Source organism: Aplidium turbinatum, chromosome 13 (genome assembly GCF_918807975.1).
Source record: "Aplidium turbinatum chromosome 13, kaAplTurb1.1, whole genome shotgun sequence".
NCBI lineage: Eukaryota > Metazoa > Chordata > Ascidiacea > Aplousobranchia > Polyclinidae > Aplidium > Aplidium turbinatum.
Window position 1 is genome coordinate 12689937 of NC_137484.1, and position 17396 is coordinate 12707332.

The 17396-nt window shown below is 38.1% G+C and overlaps 2 protein-coding genes across 2 annotated transcripts; both read right to left on the reverse strand.

The window, feature by feature from the left end:
* Window positions 1–1989: 1989 nt before the first annotated feature.
* Window positions 1990–4836, reverse strand: LOC145781810 (prefoldin subunit 5-like). The gene has a single exon (XM_082593481.1). The coding sequence runs from the start codon at window positions 4788–4790 to the stop codon at window positions 4326–4328; it is 465 nt and encodes a 154-aa protein (XP_082449607.1). The 5' UTR covers window positions 4791–4836; the 3' UTR covers window positions 1990–4325.
* On the reverse strand, window positions 4836–12891 carry LOC145781808 (DNA polymerase beta-like). Its single transcript, XM_082593480.1, has 10 exons — window positions 12749–12891; window positions 11128–11252; window positions 9412–9545; window positions 8771–8872; window positions 8271–8325; window positions 7466–7609; window positions 7224–7310; window positions 6834–6907; window positions 6576–6715; window positions 4836–6211 (listed from the first exon to the last, which is right to left on the reverse strand). The coding sequence occupies exons 1-10, from the start codon at window positions 12807–12809 to the stop codon at window positions 6117–6119; spliced, it is 1017 nt and encodes a 338-aa protein (XP_082449606.1). The 5' UTR covers window positions 12810–12891; the 3' UTR covers window positions 4836–6116.
* Between the last annotated feature and the right edge of the window lie 4505 nt (window positions 12892–17396).

Genomic DNA, 17396 nt, shown 5'->3' on the forward strand with positions numbered 1-17396 from the left:
TTAATTATTTTAAATACAAAATAGCAGTAGGCCTACCATATTTTCGGTATGACAAAGAAAGAACCCTAAACTTTGAGTCATAAGAGAATATCTTTTGCAACCTATAAATCATTTGTTTTTCAGTACAAGATTATCGGCATAACAAAACCACTGCCGTAGTTAATTTCAGTAGCTCTATTGTGCCCTTAGCGGAAAAGGTGACATCTGAAACAGATGTATAAAATCGTAACTTCTCAAAAGCCCTTTCGACTAATACAAGACAAAAATTAGGCTACTTACGAAAAGCATCCAAACTCGTTCGTAAAGTATCAAATTGTTAATGAATAACACTAGCAGGCTAAGCAATTTAGGTCGTGACCGGAGTTTAATTGTGGGAAGCAAATGGCCTGCATAGTGCATACAGCCCTGTTCACGGTGCGAAGACTAGGCCTATTTCAAATACGATTTTCTATGATAATCAACTTTCCAAAACATTTATCAATAGATTGTGGGAAAATTTGTTTTAACTAAGTTGCGTCTTTTTTCGGATATTTGTGGTATTTCGCACCCACATGGACACAATGTAAAAGCTTTGAACCAATGACGCATGCTTGCTCGCACAGATTTATGGTAGCCTACAAATTTGGTGACCGAGCCTACGCTTTTGGTTTAAAGCCTCAACAAGTATGTCAAATCGCCAAGATTAAGCACTCAAAGCCTTCTCAGCCCAAGATAAACCCCCACAATCAACAATACGCTTGTGGTTAGTGAAATATTCCGTTAAGAAGGATGCTGCCCCTGAAGTGCGCAGAGGGGCTGATTTGCTACAACGTAGCTAGCTACCCTGCGGCGTTATGAAATATGCTTAAAGGTCTCAAGCTAATAGGCTATCATTACCTTCTAAATGCTACAGTAACTTATCTGTGTAGGTCTGCATAAACATCGGTGTTGATTAGGCCGTTATTAGTGGTGACATATCTGACTACACTTTGAAAACATTAAAAAAATAATTCGATCGACAGCTGCTTCACAAGAGTAGCCTATGTTCCGAGATCACCTGGCGAACGACGTGTGTTTGTAAAAAGTTAGATCCCGTCATTGGTTTCAAACTAAAGGAAAGTTTTGCAGTGCGTCATCTCTCTTTTCCGAAAGTAATTCGACTGTGCTTCTATGGATAAAAGTAAGTTATTAGTTAGAAAACGCAGCTTCTTTTCAAACTAAATAGGCTACTTGGGTGACTTTAGGCCTACTACCATAGGCTTCCCTTTTTGTGACATAAAAACGAAACCTGGCATATTCTCATGACTTGTGATATTTTATTCATACACATGGAAGTGTATTGTTTGACAAGCCTTGGCTTACCATTAATACCGGGCTCAAATTAAACTTTAAGAACAACACCTTTACCAGCGGGTATGTTTATAGTAAAGTAGGACTTGAGTCGTTGCACCAAGCGTTTCTGGGAGGATTTATGTTTATTAAAATATCATTAGCCTACTGGTACCGTAACCCAAACATCCGCCGTTGGATCAACGTTCTAAAGGACTTGCAGTAACTGCAGATGCGAAAACTACACGCTCCCGTCACAAACTAAAAGGTTCCTATCTGAAATCATACCTTGCTAACAAAGGCACTTAAAAATTGCCTGGACCGTTTTCTAGCCATGATCCAGATCCAACAAAAGACTTTAGTCTGCTCGTGTACAAAGTAGGTTAAACAAAAGCGAAAAACAGTTTTGACAACTCATGGTTTTAGCTTTAAATACTTCCACTTAATTACACTTTCATAACAAAAGTACTGTAGCCTACACAGTTGGTAGATTCTCCATTGTTACTGCAACAAACCTAATCATGTTATTGGAGAATGATAAACCTGTTGTCTTCTCGATTCTTGTTTGTTTTTTCTCTTGAACATTACTTCTATCCTTTCAGTTGAGGGCTAAAGGCTATGAGTCAATCAGAAACACACCACAACAGAACCGTAGCTAACCCTGTGCAGGTATTCAACTGCCTAAAAATGCACATAAAGTCAACTTTTATAAGCAAAAAAAACACCGGCAAAAGTTTATATTTTTTTGAAACCATATCTGTTACAACAGGCTAATGAAATAGTTGCAAGTCAGCAATAAGCAGAGCCATCAAAAAACTATCACACGACTTTTATGCAGCAAACATATGGAAAGCTACTATGGTTAGATTATATGGAGCAACTTTTTAAAGCAATTTCGATCGATCGAGTGTGTCTAAACTGTGACATCTAAATTAATTTCAGCATCGGGCAAGTATTTGCTTCTGTTAACAAACAGTGAAGCATACCCAGACAAGCAAAAAAGCCTAGGCCTATATTAAACCTGTGCTAACAGAGAACTGCCAAAATGAGACCACACTGTGAAGGAAGCGTTCTTCCTGGCTATCAGCACAAGTTTACGATTACAGCACACACGTTTACGATTACAGCACAAACGTAAAAACCAGGGATATCTAGAACAACGGGATTGCTGACTTTGCAAATTTCGATAAAGCGATGGACACTAGAAGGGTCAGCGCTGTTAACGCCCGAAAATGAAAAAGGTGAAAGCGCGTGTCAATTACGCTGTGAGAAGTCGCCTTTTCTAGATATTCCTGCTTTGAAGCTAAAATAAAGTCTTAAAAGTGGGCACCCCTAGGCATCTTCCCTAACAACGCCCATAGCAACAACTAATGGCTGGCCTTGTCTATAACTTAAGATCGTCATTTTAAAGCAAACTTTTGCTGTTAGTCATCCAAGACTACTGAGTATTGAACACAGCTTTAGTTTTCATATTTAATTGATTATTGCATCACTTTTGGGCAAGTTTTAGCCATCAAAAATAGGAAATAAAAAAAAATGAAAAGAAGTAAGAAAATTCAATTTCGTGGTATTGCTAAGCAAAGAAAGTTGGATAAGGTTGGTTGTAAGTCTAACAATGGTGGTAGACTTGATGAACTGTTACTGCAACACAAGTGTAACCTTTCCTGTAACACCAGAAATCCATCCAACAACAGACAAATCAAGAAAAAGAAGCTTTGACACATCCAAGGCCAGGAGAATAACATTAAAAGCACTTAAGAAAAAATTACAAACCCAAGCAGAGGCAAAAAAGGGTCTACTTATGATAAAGGAAGCTTTAAGGTGTTGAAAATGTTTAATGTTGTTTTTCGTAAAATGTGATTTTTGACCAAGTACCAAATTTTAATCCCAAATATCTCTTTCATTTATTTGCCAATCGCTTTCAAATTTTTAACACTATCAGACAGAGTAAACATGCAAAGCCTCTGGTCAAAGAATTTTGGAAATTTTGTCCATGATGCTGTCGGCATCCATTTGTTTCATGTCCGAGGATCAAAATTTTTTGAAAAAATGCAACAATTCGAATAACTTTTTATTTTCTTAAAATATCTTCATTTCCTTCCATAGAGCTTCAGTCTTGATATTTATAAACATTCTGTTAAAATTTGATTCAAATCCAGTAAGTGGTATTAAAAATATTTGTGTTTTAAATTTGTGTATTTTTCACCACTTGGTGGCGGTTTGGGGAAAAACGGCCACATTTTCAAACTTTTTTTGTTTTTTTTTAAATTATTTCATCTTCAAGCATCATCTTAAAAACAAGAAATGGGTTGTATGTTAAGAAATCCACATTTTAGCTTGTGCAGTAATGATGCAGTAACCCTCCTATTGTCCACTTCAAAACAGAGTCAGCAATCCCGTTGTTCTAGATATCCCTGGTAAAAACAATGCAAAAACACGTAACTCAAGCTTTTGTAACCAATTCCTTGCCACAATTTCCCCTTATCAAACACATTCAAAGCAAACGTGGTAGGAAAAATAGATTTGATGCATTAAACGCATATGGTAAACACGAGACTCTCTAGCCTTGAGAAAACGACCAATAGGTGCAAACTCGTTATGTCCATGAGACACTGAATTGATTTTCAGGTAACAACGATCACAGTTTAAATTACAGGCATTTTTTCTTCCAAAAACGACACTAAACGATATCTCTCATTTCACGCAGAAAATTGGAACAACAGTTCAGTGTAGTCTACTATATGAAAAAACCGATCTACTACCTGTATGGAAACTAAGATTAACAAACACATCGCTGATGATAATAATAATTAAAGAGTTGAAGATACAGCGTAAAAACCAGAAAAACGTAGTAATTTCGAAAGTTATTCAGCGAAATGTATTTAGCTGCACAATTGGGGTAACATTTCAGTTAATTTAAAGCCCTGTCACGTTCCAAATAACGTTTCATCAAAGTGTCGCCCTCTGCAGTAAATGGAAAACTTTGTTACGAAAAGCTACGCTAAAAAAATTTTCAACTAGCTTTTCTGTTCTTGTTGCATTTTGGCCATCGCCGCCATTTTTGCTTGGAAAACTTCACCGATTATTTGCCTGGTTTGAAATTTTTGTTGGACAGCTGGCTGAAGTTTTTCCATTTGCTGTTTAAGGTAATCGATCTTTCTCTTGAAGAACTCGTCAGCATCAGGGATACTTTTTTCAGCGTAATAACCGGTGCCAACATCAATGAGCACAGTATCCGCATCTGCCAACTGTCCTGGAACGTATAAGGAGCTTGTTAGAGGAACAAGAATATCCTTGCCGACATTTTTCGGGCAAATTTCTTTCAAGCTTTCTTTGGATTCGACAAACTGAGACTGGGCTCCTTTCAAAGATTGCATGGATGCGGTAAGAAGTTCGATCTCTTGATCAAGCTGGTCGTGCAGCATCTTCAATTGCTGAGGAGGAAGAGATGTCAGCGACACTTCTTGTTGTTGTCCAGACATAGTTTCACTTTAAATTATATAAACTACAAACTTCAAGACAATAAATCTGTGAAAAGACAAAAAGCGTGATGTCATCTTAGGAGTAAAATGGAGTTTTATAAGTTTAGTTTATCATGTTATATTTTCTGAATATAGAAACTTGTATTAATTCGAGGGTAATGAAAACCAGAAAAAGGATTTATCACAACTTTTGCATATTCCATTTCACGAACGCTGTCGTCTGTACAAAAAAAAAACTATAAGTACTGTATCGCATGCACAACTCTACAGCACGAACGAAATGATAGCATGAAATTATGACCCATCTTTTCACAAAACAAGTCAACATTCAATCAAACGCTAATTTCTAATCAGGTTACAAGCTTTAGAGTACATATTAAAAGAAGACGAAGGAGATAACGGCCCATGACATACACTAAACATGTTGTTAAGCCAATTTGGCAACATAATAGTTGAAGTTGTTGAGATAAATAAAAAAATATAATGAAAATGCACAATCATAACCACATTGGATGGGCGACGGTTGCATGTGTGGTTCACAGGAAAACAAATGAAGATATTTGAAAGTGATAGTTGAGAGAGCAGTTTGCCGTGTGTCAGAGTAGTGAGAACGGTTGGTTACTCAGTGTGGAAGGACGTTGGTCAAGACCATTCAAGAGCAGGCACCTGAGTCTTGGGAAACACTTAGTGACCTGCTTGAAGGTGAAAACAAAATTGGCTTTCTATTTACTTACCAGGATTAAAAGCTTAATTGCGACTTTACAATGCACAACTGTGCAATAAGTTATAAATCGTTGCTTTGTTGAAACGTTCATTCGATAAGGTATTTCATAACATTTCATTTGTTGTTAAATCTATAAATTCAATACAAGAAACATCACTAAACGAAATCGCATCTCAAAACTATTTGATTGCCGATTGTGTCTTTTTCTATGCGCACACGTTTTTAACGTCACACTTATGCATAACATTAAATAATAACCCAGTTTTTACAAAAATAGCATTTAACCGACTTACTCAAACACACGTTTCAAAGTACTTTCCATGGCGGCACAAGCATGAAATCATGAGTAATCTTGGTCAAGAATATTAATTGTGTTGTATTTTCCAACGGGTGCTTCCAAATTAGGGTCTATCCAAAGTCTCAATTATGGTGTTTTTTCACCTCATAGTTTTACGACAACGCATTCATTTAAAGATTAGATTGAACAGTGAACACCTTCTTCAATGATAGCAAAAACACACGGAACAGAACGAGTACACTAAAAATTTTAAACGGCGATAATAACACTATCTGAATATTTGACAACACAATATCTTGATATGTCACTGGGTGCGCTCGCTAGGTTCCAGATACTTCATATCAATGTAGTCGAAAATATCTTTTTCTGAAGAAACGGGAAGGGGCTCTCCAGGGATACCTGTAAAAAGATACAGAGTAAATGCATCGATAAAATAAACTGTGTTTTAAGGCTAAAGCTCATTTATTTTCTGTATAATAGTCCAGTTCATTTTTCTTATTTTATCAAATATAGGATTATGCTAAACTGATAAAGGAGTTGTTTTTAAGTAGACAAAAAGGCAATGGAACTGATGATCGTATCTAGCCAGTGCATGAGTGTTTCGTCAAGACGCAACTGGGTGTCCAACAAGCATCCTTCCGATTATTGGTGTGACGCTCTGGTCCACTCAGCTGTTCAAACATGAGTTGATGAATACATTAACAGTCTACAGCATTTCTAAGGTGATTTTTATCAAAGATTGCAATGTTCCAGGTTTTCAAACCTGTTGATCCCTGTGGTCGAATGGAGTATTCGTTGATGGTGAAGCCTTGCTCGAGCGCATGTGCTCTCATCCTCTTGTTGAACATGTCACTTCCAGTGAAGTACAAAAGTGAACAGTGATACTGGTCGTGAGGAATCAACCTGAGAGGTCAAAAACTATAACTAAAAATTACGTTAATGAAACGCTAGCAGACGTAGTATGAAAATGGGCTGCGGCTGCTATTATTACATGGTAGCAGTAACTTGCAATTTAACATACCTTATATCAATGCGACGAAATGAAATAGGGTCGTCGGATTTTTCATCCATCTTCTTTAAGAGCTTACAGACCCCCTGCAACAGATGTTTAAAAGTGACAGAAAATGCTGCCTCAAAGACTGCATAAGTAACCTATTTAAAAACCAAAAATATCTATTACTCGGGAAACTATAACGAGTCTTATACACCAGAAAGGTCATCAACTCACTCAAATTGCTACAAGCACGAAAAGAGAAATATGCAAAGTCCGCTACTAAGTTTTACTCTCAGAATACGATATTTCCTCATGTGAAAAACTAAAATCATCCAAGACTTTCAATGCACAAACCCTAACTACAGTTCAGTGATGCATAAAACGAAAATTTCTTAATATAAGCAGTAAGTACGCTACCATGAATTTAGTTTCTCCCATTGATAGAACGTCCGTGACGAACTTCATGTCTTCCAGCTTATTAACAACCCGTTGAAGCCAAGATTTCTGCAACAGGAACAAAATAAAAACTGATTTAAGATCATGACTCCGCATAAATTTAACAAAATCGTTGGTTAGAAAACCAGTAAATAACGTCATACTTTAAGAAAATAATCGTGGTACCCAAAAACAAAAGTGCTTTACAACTTAGTTTCTCTTACTGATTTAGGAGTGCTTGAATCGAAATCAGAATGGGTGAGTAAAACATCAATGTCCCCACTTGATGCTGCACCTCTCCTATAGCTCCCACAAACCTTGGCTGTGTATTTATCATCAATTGATTTCACACTCTCTAATACCACCGTCTGAAAATTGATAAATTAAAGTTATTAACCACACATATGCCATGTAAACACTTAGTTTATATTAAATCGCGCCCAAATGGAAAAGACAAACTGCTCAACATACAATATCTTTGTAGTAACTGCCCCCATAGCTCAGTTGGAACCTACCTTTGTAAATGAAAATACATCGAGCATAAGAAAACAAAGTTTAGTTCAACTCTTGGTATTTTGCGGGAGTGAACTCATTATAAAACTAAATTTTCGTTATGCAGTAGACATCAATGTAATAATTTCCAAGTTTCAGAACATATATAGTTCAACAAGCTTTCAACATTGGTGATCTTGTCTGTATCCATGGCCAAAATACCTCTAAAGTTTAACTATCAGCTTGATGCAAGTATGCAAAACAGCCGGAATAAGCTTCAGTTGATTTTTTACAGTGTGAGGAAATGAGGATACATCTCTTCATCTTCAATTAAATTAATGAAAGTGGAAACACATTAAAATGACGAAACTTGATGAAATCAAACTGCAAAAGACATAACATAGAAAACAAGCATTGGTAAAATCTGATGCAAATCTTTTCTTTCAATGTGACTTTACCGAAAATTTAGACGAAGACATGCCCTTTAATTTATGGCAATAGTTTACTATAATTTCACAGAGAGTTTTCCAAACTTACAGAAAGTGCTTCCATTTCCTTTCGTGGAATTCTCTTTTCAAAATCGTCAAAGTATCTATGTGACGAAAGTACGGTAAATGTATTGATAATGACCACAGTAAAGCTCTGTTAAATAATTTTGTTATTTATCCAGATGATAGATTGTAAAGCTTGTTTATAAATAATGCTAGGCTATTTTATTATAAAAATTGTGTTTCAAATTGGACTGTAGTTTGGGTTTGTGCATTGAAAGTCCTGGATGGTTTTAGTTTTTCACATGAGCAAATATCGTATTTGGAGAGTAAGACTTAGTAGCGGACTTTTCATATTTTATTATATAATTGTATAAGATTATTGTATTATACAAATTCTGCACCTTCCAATGCAGAAAATATACATGTAGTAGTCTGTCGTCCTAAAGTAAGCATTACGTTACTATTCATATCCTGTAATCCGCACTTTGCAACAGCAATCCGTATCTGCGACAACAATTCAACTCGGGTTCTTAAGTGCAAACTTACTTTAAACCGATCGCTTGATGATGTGTTAGGTCTTCAGTGTGATTCCTCAAATGATCAAAAGTTCTAAACCCTTTATCATACAACTTTCGTGCTGCAACGGGTCTAAGGATGAATAAAAACCCTTCGGTCAGTTGGTTGTAACTTATGTTGAGTGCATACCATGAAAGCAACCAAAAATATTGTGAATTTTATGATTAAGTAACATAACCATTGCAGGTGGTAGTTTGCACATAACCTAGTTTTGAAAATGTGTTTACTGTACAATAGTGTACATGGGGATTATGTTCGAGAATACTAATTGATAATTTTATGCTAGAATCCAAGACGTGTCTTCTTGGAAAGCAATGCGTTTGAGTACAACTGCAAATAAGATTTAGGGCCTTGTTTGCGTTTTTCTTACCTGCATGAACGCAAAAACATTATATTATTTAACGGACTTTTAAAAATGCAATTTTTAACGGATTTTTTAGTTTGGCTGTTGGGCGCAAGACTTTAGCCGCCTGGAAGAATCTCTGGCAGGCCATGCTTGGTCGCCGGAAAAATAAAGAAGCTTAGAGGCTTGCAGCGCCATATAAAAACACACATAATGGAAAGAGGGTATTAAACAATCAAATCCTGTTCTTAGGTCGAGTAGCTCTTACCCAATGCCAGTAACTCTGGTAAAAAGTGAAATTGTTATTGAAGTTTCATCACGTCGCACTTTCTCCAATTTTTCCAGCTTGCCAGTTTTTATAAATTCATCAATCTTTAAGGAAATTTTTTTCCCAACACCTTCCTGCAAACAGCACATGTGTCTAACATTTTACATTTCATACAAGCAATATATTAACACAACTATTTTAGCATATCTTGCTATTATCTTTCTTTTGTTAATGGAACATTGCATAAGTAAGTGATTTTTAACAGGCGTTCTGTGAAAGATCGTCAGGTATTCCCCAGATAATTGATTAGTTTGAATAGTGTTTAATGGAACACTGGCCAGAAATCAAAATTACAAGAGCTTCGCATTTGTCTTTCTACAATTTCTGCCCAAATATCAACTTTTTGCTCATCCAAACAGACGCAGATATCATAGTGAGAAAAACTGAAAGTGAATAAATTGTTGTTGGGTTGTTTATTTTATTGCATCATTATAAAATTTCATTTGGTATTCAGCAAGATTATTTTAATGCATATAGTGTTCCTTGGTAGTGTATGTGGTGCCTTGCCACAGGTCAGTGTGATGTGTCTAGTGATGTTGCTGGGTGTAGATGTTGTTGCATGTGCTTCCCATCTATTGCTCACAGTCTCATCTGCCAGATAGTCTTGGATAAAAAGGAAGCCGAGTGCGTAAGTCTTTCTTGCTGGTACATATCTCTCCACTGACAAGATCTCTAGCCAAACCTCCAGAGGGACACTACGAAAACTGGGGCCCCAGGCTAACTGGCAAGGATCTCGGAGCAGATTGGAGCCCTAGAGGCGCAGTGAGCAGGGCCGGCTGACATGCGAAAACATCTCGACACTCACCAATCTAATCTCCAGCCACAGGGTCATGTAGCGACTGCAATCTGGTGACTGACGTGGTGACTGGAACGGCCACATAGGAAGCATCCATGTCTTCTGGAAGGGGGTGTGAACTTGCAGCCATAACACGGTGCAAGTCAGCCAGAAAAAAATTCACAGGACTTATCCTTACAAGCAAGCACCTTCCTGCCACAATCAGAGGTCATTTTTACTTCACTCGCTCCAAAACGTGGGCAACACTAGCAAGCGCCATGTCCATCAAGCGCCTACAACATACGGTAATGACAGAGCGATGGTAAGATGGACCTGCCTGAAGACAACATCCAGTTTGAAACTCTTTTACCCAGGCTTGAAGTAAGAGACGTTGGTGAAGTTCTTCAAGCGAGCAGAATGAGATGGCTTGAGCATGTTGAGTGCAGCACTAGCGGGATCTCTCAAGTCATATGTGTCAACAGACTCAACATTGCAGCACAGCGGGGTGAAGATAAACCAAAAATTTCTTAAGAACTTGTTAAGCGTGACCTTTTAGCCCTGAACATGGACACTGTCAACCCAACGAACTGTGAGGTGTGGAGAGAAAGACTTCGCCCTCGACAGACAGGTCACACCTTCTACATGAGGATTAATTCATGGCCTGAATAATCAAAATTGGTTGATGATGATGATATTTCATTATTTCATGGGTCAAAAAAGTTTGAAAAACACTGGCATAACTTATTATTAAAGCAATGTAGGGCTGTAGGCTCCACCGTCCACACTCATAATATCATATAGTAAAAAGACGAACTAGAATAATAAAAAAGTTAACAATCAGATAAGCAAAATAACACAAGGAGAGCAAAAGTGTTACATACCAACATCTTTGCTTCCTCACCACTGGCAATTTTTTGATCATATTTCGCTATTGTGCTTGCTGCTTTACGATACGCATTTGACTTGTGGATAGCTCGATTCACATTTTTTTCATAGTCAGCTAACTCTGTTTGATACAAAGCACAAGTTATTTATACCAAAAATAATCAAACTGAACAAACACCTTTATATCACCCAAACAATAATAACATAAGTTTAAACTTTAAAATATTAGTTGGGGACCAATGGACCCCATTAATTAAATACCGGTAATGCAAGTTTTATTACTGTATAAAGAAAGTTTTAAATTTTTAACTTCTTAATTTTAACATTTTTTCTGTATGTTGGCGCCAAGTTCGTCTGTTTATTGTGCATGCGCAAACTTACATTTTGGAAATATGCTTAAAAGCATGATATCATGCTACCAGTGGTTCCCAACCTTGTTTAGTCACTGACCCCTTTTAATAAATTTTTAAGCCTGCGAACCCCCACCCAAAATTTAATAAAAAATGGAGAGGCCATGACCCAACTGGTTTTCAGACGCAGATCCAAATACTTGACAAAGTGGTGTTGTACTACTTGACCATTGTTCACACCAACCCTCATGGCACCACTGTTTGTTTACTAGGGTGTCTACTGTCTACAAAAAGCTGATAGAAGGTTGTGTGCAGCTCATAGAAATGGCCTTCTTGATTTTAACTGGTGCTTTGGAGGCTTTCCCAGTGTGGTTGCATGTAACATGTGGCCAGGGGTTTAGGGCTTTATGGCTTAGGGAAAGGACAGCACGCTGGCACCGTAGTATAGCTGGCTCAATGTCTGCAAGGACAGGCAAACAGTCATTTGGAGTTCGTCTGAGACGCCAGTGACAGTTCACATGATTGTGGAGAGTGAAAGCAAATACACCTCCATGTGATCATCTCCACAAGTACCAACTTGGGAAACTAAACTTGCTACAACTGTGGCTATAAAACTAGGCCTATTAAGATGGTTGTCGTCGTCGTGCGAGCCTCTGGGGCAGAGGATCTATCCTTTTGCCACCTCAGATTCACGATGTTCCCGGACTACGCTGGAAGGCTACTAGAGAGCAGCCAGTCTTTGGTTTCATTATCCATGACATGCAGACCTTCCACTCCGTTAGGTGGCTTGAAGATGGAAGTCATTGATGCTGTGGTCTGTTCCTCGGCACCACATTCACAGGAGGAGAAAGAGGCCATTTCCCTTTGGTGCATGGTTGAGCAGAAAAGCCCGACGCCCGTCCGGAGACGGATGAGGCGCACCCATGCCTATCTTGGAAGTGATAGGCCGATGGGGCGTGGTACTCTGCCATGATTCATTTTTTAAAATAATTTTTGCTTATGATTTTTTGCGCAAACTATAGAGAAATATTGTACTGTAGCCTGTATGCAGCCAATACCAAGACACTTCCAGACCCCTTTACACTATCTCACAAACCCTTAAGGGTCCGCAAACCCCAAGTTTGGAACTTGTGTGCTACAGAGCCTACAGTGACATAGGGAAACTGTAGCTTCAGAAGCTATGATGATTGATGATCATATGCACTATGCAGTAACTACAACCTCTTCCTAAAAGTTCACTGTACCATCTTAAATAAAAACAACATACCTATCAGAAATTCACATATTTCGTCATTGATGTTGCTAGATGGAGCTTTGCGTTTACTCATCTTTGCAAGATTAATTACATTAAAAACAAGTATTTAACCCAATGATGTTTAATATAGGCTAGAGAAGGGCATAATACCTACGGTATCCTACTAATAAAATCGTTGAATTTCTAATTCAAATAATAAGCTCAAGTACGGTAGTTTACAAAAAAAGTATGGTAGGGCCTACGTTAGTACGGTACGCTATGCTTTTTTAAGAGTTATAGCCTACAGTAATAAAATTATTGAATAGCTTAGTCAATTGTAGTCATAGGACTGTACAGTAGGTTATGGAATTTCACAACCAATGACCTCAAATAATTCACTGCTCCTGCTTATTTCAACGTTTGCATGTACTATCAAAGCTATTGCATTGACATGTTGTTTTTTTGTAACTGAATCTTTATGTCAACAACTCGATTAAAATCATCAAACAGATTTTGTTCAAACAATATAGGATACTAGTTCAAACAAAATATATACACCTTTTATAGGGATGGTAGAAGGGATTGCTCACTCAAAAAGAAAGTGAACAACTTTTTAACTCTAATTCAACCAGAGGCCATAATTTTAAATTGCATAAACAGTTTGCTCAACTGAACTGCCGTAAATTTTCCTTTGCCAATAGAGTAGTCGACACTTGGAATAATTTACCATATGCTGTAGTCAATAGTATGTCTATTGCGATATTTAAGCGACGTGTCGAAAACTATTTATGATTGTGTCTTATCTTTTTTGTTCTTTGTGATTTTTGTTTTCTCTTCAAAAATTTCTTATTTTTATTTATTTACGTTTTCTTATCAATTGTTATTTGCGAGTATGTTAATGTTTTTCTCTGTAGTACCATGTGTACTGGACCAGAATACATTATTATTATTATTATTATTATTATAACTGGTGGGGCACAGTGACAGTGTTACGAGAAAATTTGGTTCAACTACAGCTTGAGGTCTACCGCCCACATGTCGCATACCAAGGTGTAGCGTATATTACTTGTCTGCATGTGTACAAAGTGTGTATTGTCAAAATAAATGTATGAAAATACTGTACATGATACCGGTATCATGTTTATTTAATTCTATTCCAGTCACAATAATGCAGCGATAGATTTCACACTACAGTGGTAACAGTAGTTAGCCTCACACTGCTATGGTAAGGTTCTGCCGATGTTTTAGCACCCAAAATTTCACGCAAAAATATAGAATTTTATTTGACAAAAATGAATTTACTGTACGTAATAGCAAAAAAAACTTTTTGCCATGACCCTCCTCCAGCTGTCCATATCGCAAAAAAATCAGTAAAATGAGTCGTCCCGGTATTCTACCACCAGATTGTGGAAGCAACAACTCCGATTTGGCCAAAAAAACAAATGACTAGCCAAAAGCCAAACCGCATTTCGGGTCCGGCCGAGAGCCCGCAGCCCGGCCCAGTGTTGCCAGATTTTTTTTAAAAAAAGAGCCCAAAAATGCGCCAAAGCAACTTAAAAGTAGCCCAATTTGCCGTCGCGACGTCGACGGTTGAGCAACGAAGGCGCAGGCTTTCTAGGGGGGTTTTTGGGCATGCCCCCAAGAGTCATGGACAAAGCAACATCTTTGTCCATCATGCTGATTGTGTAGATACAAAATACATACATTAATACAACATACAATAAGTACAATTGAATCAAGCATTGTTCAATAGAAAAAAACTTAGACGAGCCAATGCTATACAGACTTCATACAAATTCCTATTTTCAAATTCAAGATACAAATGGTTTCATAGTAGATGCTAATGCATAGCATAAGCCCGTCAACTCAGATGAACTACCAAGAACCAACACCCAACAAAATTCTATCATCAACTGCTGAAGCTTCATTTTCATATATAGAGCTGTCATGCTTCCGCATTGATGACCGGGGATCAAACAGCATTTTTCCAATTGTTGCAGCAAAGTTCTGATCCTCACAATCGCTGACAAAAGTTGAAGTCCGATACGATTTCGCAGTTTGGTTTTGATTGCAGAAACTCTCGAAAAGGCTCGCTCAACTACCGTAATGCATTGCTGATTGGTATAGGCTACATTGTTAGTGCCAATTGAGCAACTTCTCTAAATTTATACTCCCCTGCAGCATTTCTAAACTCGTACACCTTGGTACAAAAAATACAAGAATCTACCATTTCCCTTTTTAATCATACAAGGAAGACCAGTTTACATTCAGTAAGTTTCTCCACTGACATTCAATTTTTCCCACTTTAATTTATAACTTAGACACCAATAAAAGCTTCAAAAATTATGGTACGGTACTAAACCAAGATCATAACTACCCTATAATTTCCGATATTCGATACAAGTGCAATTTCGCTTTCGCCACTCGCCAGTCAGCCCTTCCATTCTCCCGGATGAAAATGAATACAGCATTGCTGTAACAACAGTCAAAGCTGCTAATGGTCAGCAGTAAAATTAATCCTCATGCCAAATCAAAAAAATAACGTCATTTTTTCTGTAATAAACCGAAACTTTACCAACATTTTCAAAGGCTGGTCGGATTCTACCAATTATTCAGTTCTGCCAACTCAAAATTCACTGTCAAACAACTTAAAATTCTGCCAAATTTAAGCGCCGTCTCGCGCCAAATCAGAGACTGAAAGTAGCCCAAAAAAGCGCAAGTCGCAAACCAACATTTTTTGGCGCCAAGCCCAACTAAAAGTAGCCCAATTGCAGATAAATCGCCCAATCTGACAACACTGGCCCGGCCCCGAGACCCAACAATTCAAAAAAATGTGTTTAGATGAACAGAAAATCACAAGGTGGCGGAAGTACTTTTTCCATAAACTAACATAAAGTGAACTTTGGTTGGTTGGTTGGTTTTGAATCTTTATCCTCGGACTGGCAAAACCTTGTTGATACTGTGATAGATTATTTCTGATACTTCACACTGTAGATTCAAACGATCTGTTATAGCCTGATGCTGCGGGTTCTTTTTGGCAATATCAAATTACACTAGCTTTCGGAACACAGTTCCCTGGTCATGTGCTATGACGAATGGTGTTGAAGTCAGTGAGTGGTTTTTTAAAATGGCTCTTTGTTTTAGCTTGAGGCTGCCGGCTGTTGAGTTTCTGTGCTGTTAGGCGTTATTGCTGTGAGGTTTTGTTGGATCAGTTGATTAGTAGATTAGGTGACGTAGTTCTTCCCTTTCGGCGCGGTTGTTGATTTTAGGATTTTGTTTGCTAATGAATATGGCCTCTTTGAAACGTAATTGTAGGCTACCGCGTCATTTTCTCTTCCAATAATTTTAAATTCAAAGTCTGCTTGGCATTGTTGTTGGTGATCAAATACCGAACTTTTATCCGAGCTGAGATGTTCTTTGAGGCGGGAATGGAGTGGGTGAATCGTGCTGCCTATGTAGCTTTCCTTGCATTTTTTACATACAGGCTAATCTTATAGACACAGTTCTTGGTGTTGCACATGTTGTCGTTCCGTAGTTGGCAGTTTTGCATCCGGCAGGGTTCGGGTTTTTGTGGTTTTTTAAGTGCGTTTCGGAGGGTTCGGGAGCGCCGAAAGAGGCGGACTGGTAAGTCCAGGTCTTTGAAGATTTTCTTTATTTTACGGTCCGCGTCGTCGCTCATATAAGGAAATTCGAAATGTATTGGGTTGTATGATGTCTGAGGGGAGGGTTGTTTGCTTTGTCGGTGTCGTCGTCGTCTGGGTGGTTGTTTAAGGAAGTCTTTGGGGTATCCGTTTTCCCTGATTGTCTTTTCGAATTCAGTCAGGTGTGGTGCTGCTCTTTTCGAATTCAGTCAGGTGTGTCTATAAGATTATATGTAAAAAATGCAAGGAAAGCTACATAGGCAGCACGATTCGCCCACTCCATTCCCGCCTCAAAGAACATCTCAGCTCGGATAAAAGTTCGGTATTTGATCACCAACAACAATGCCAAGCAGACTTTGAATTTAAAATTATTGGAAGAGAAAATGACGCGGTACAATTACGTTTCAAAGAGGCCATATTCATTAGCAAACAAAATCCTAAAATCAACAACCGCGCCGAAAGGGAAGAACTACGTCACCTAATCTACTAATCAACTGATCCAACAAAACCTCACAGCAATAACGCCTAACAGCACAGAAACTCAACAGTCGGCAGCCTCAAGCTAAAACAAAGAGCCATTTTAAAAAACCACTCACTGACTTCAACACCATTCGTCATAGCACATGACTAGGGAACTGTGTTCCGAAAGCTAGTGTAATTTGATATTGCCAAAAAGAACCCGCAGCATCAGGCTATAACAGATCGTTTGAATCTACACTGTGAAGTAAGCAACGATCATGCTGCTAAAAGCGAAACTCATTCAACTACATTATTTCTGATAGTTTTGCATACTTGTAGAGGCTCTTGACGCAGGGCCGGTTACCGAGATTGACAGAGTGAAGTTTCCGATTGTTGAAGTGAAGTGTTGTTGCTGGGGAATTATTCCGTTCATTAGGTGGCGCTGAATGGAGAGCAGTTCTTAGAATGCGTTGCTCAAGCGCACACCCCGAGAGTCGAACCAGCGCCGCTTGATCTTGAAGCTCCTTTGTTCACGAAGTCGCGCGATAACCAACTGAGCTATTGAGGCGGACTTTTAATTT

What these genes read in the sequence shown, in the direction of transcription:
- LOC145781810 (XM_082593481.1), bottom strand. Translation starts at nt 4,790, where the DNA reads ATGTCTGGACAACAACAAGAAGTGTCGCTGACATCTCTTCCTCCTCAG.
- LOC145781808 (XM_082593480.1), bottom strand. Translation starts at nt 12,809, where the DNA reads ATGAGTAAACGCAAAGCTCCATCTAGCAACATCAATGACGAAATATGT. An exon ending in AATATGTGAATTTCTGATAG is followed by an intron (nt 11,253 to 12,748) that starts GTATGTTGTTTT and finishes TGTATCAAACAG; the next exon opens with AGTTAGCTGACTATGAAAAA. An exon ending in TCGACCACAGGGATCAACAG is followed by an intron (nt 6,212 to 6,575) that starts GTTTGAAAACCT and finishes ATCTTTTTACAG; the next exon opens with GTATCCCTGGAGAGCCCCTT.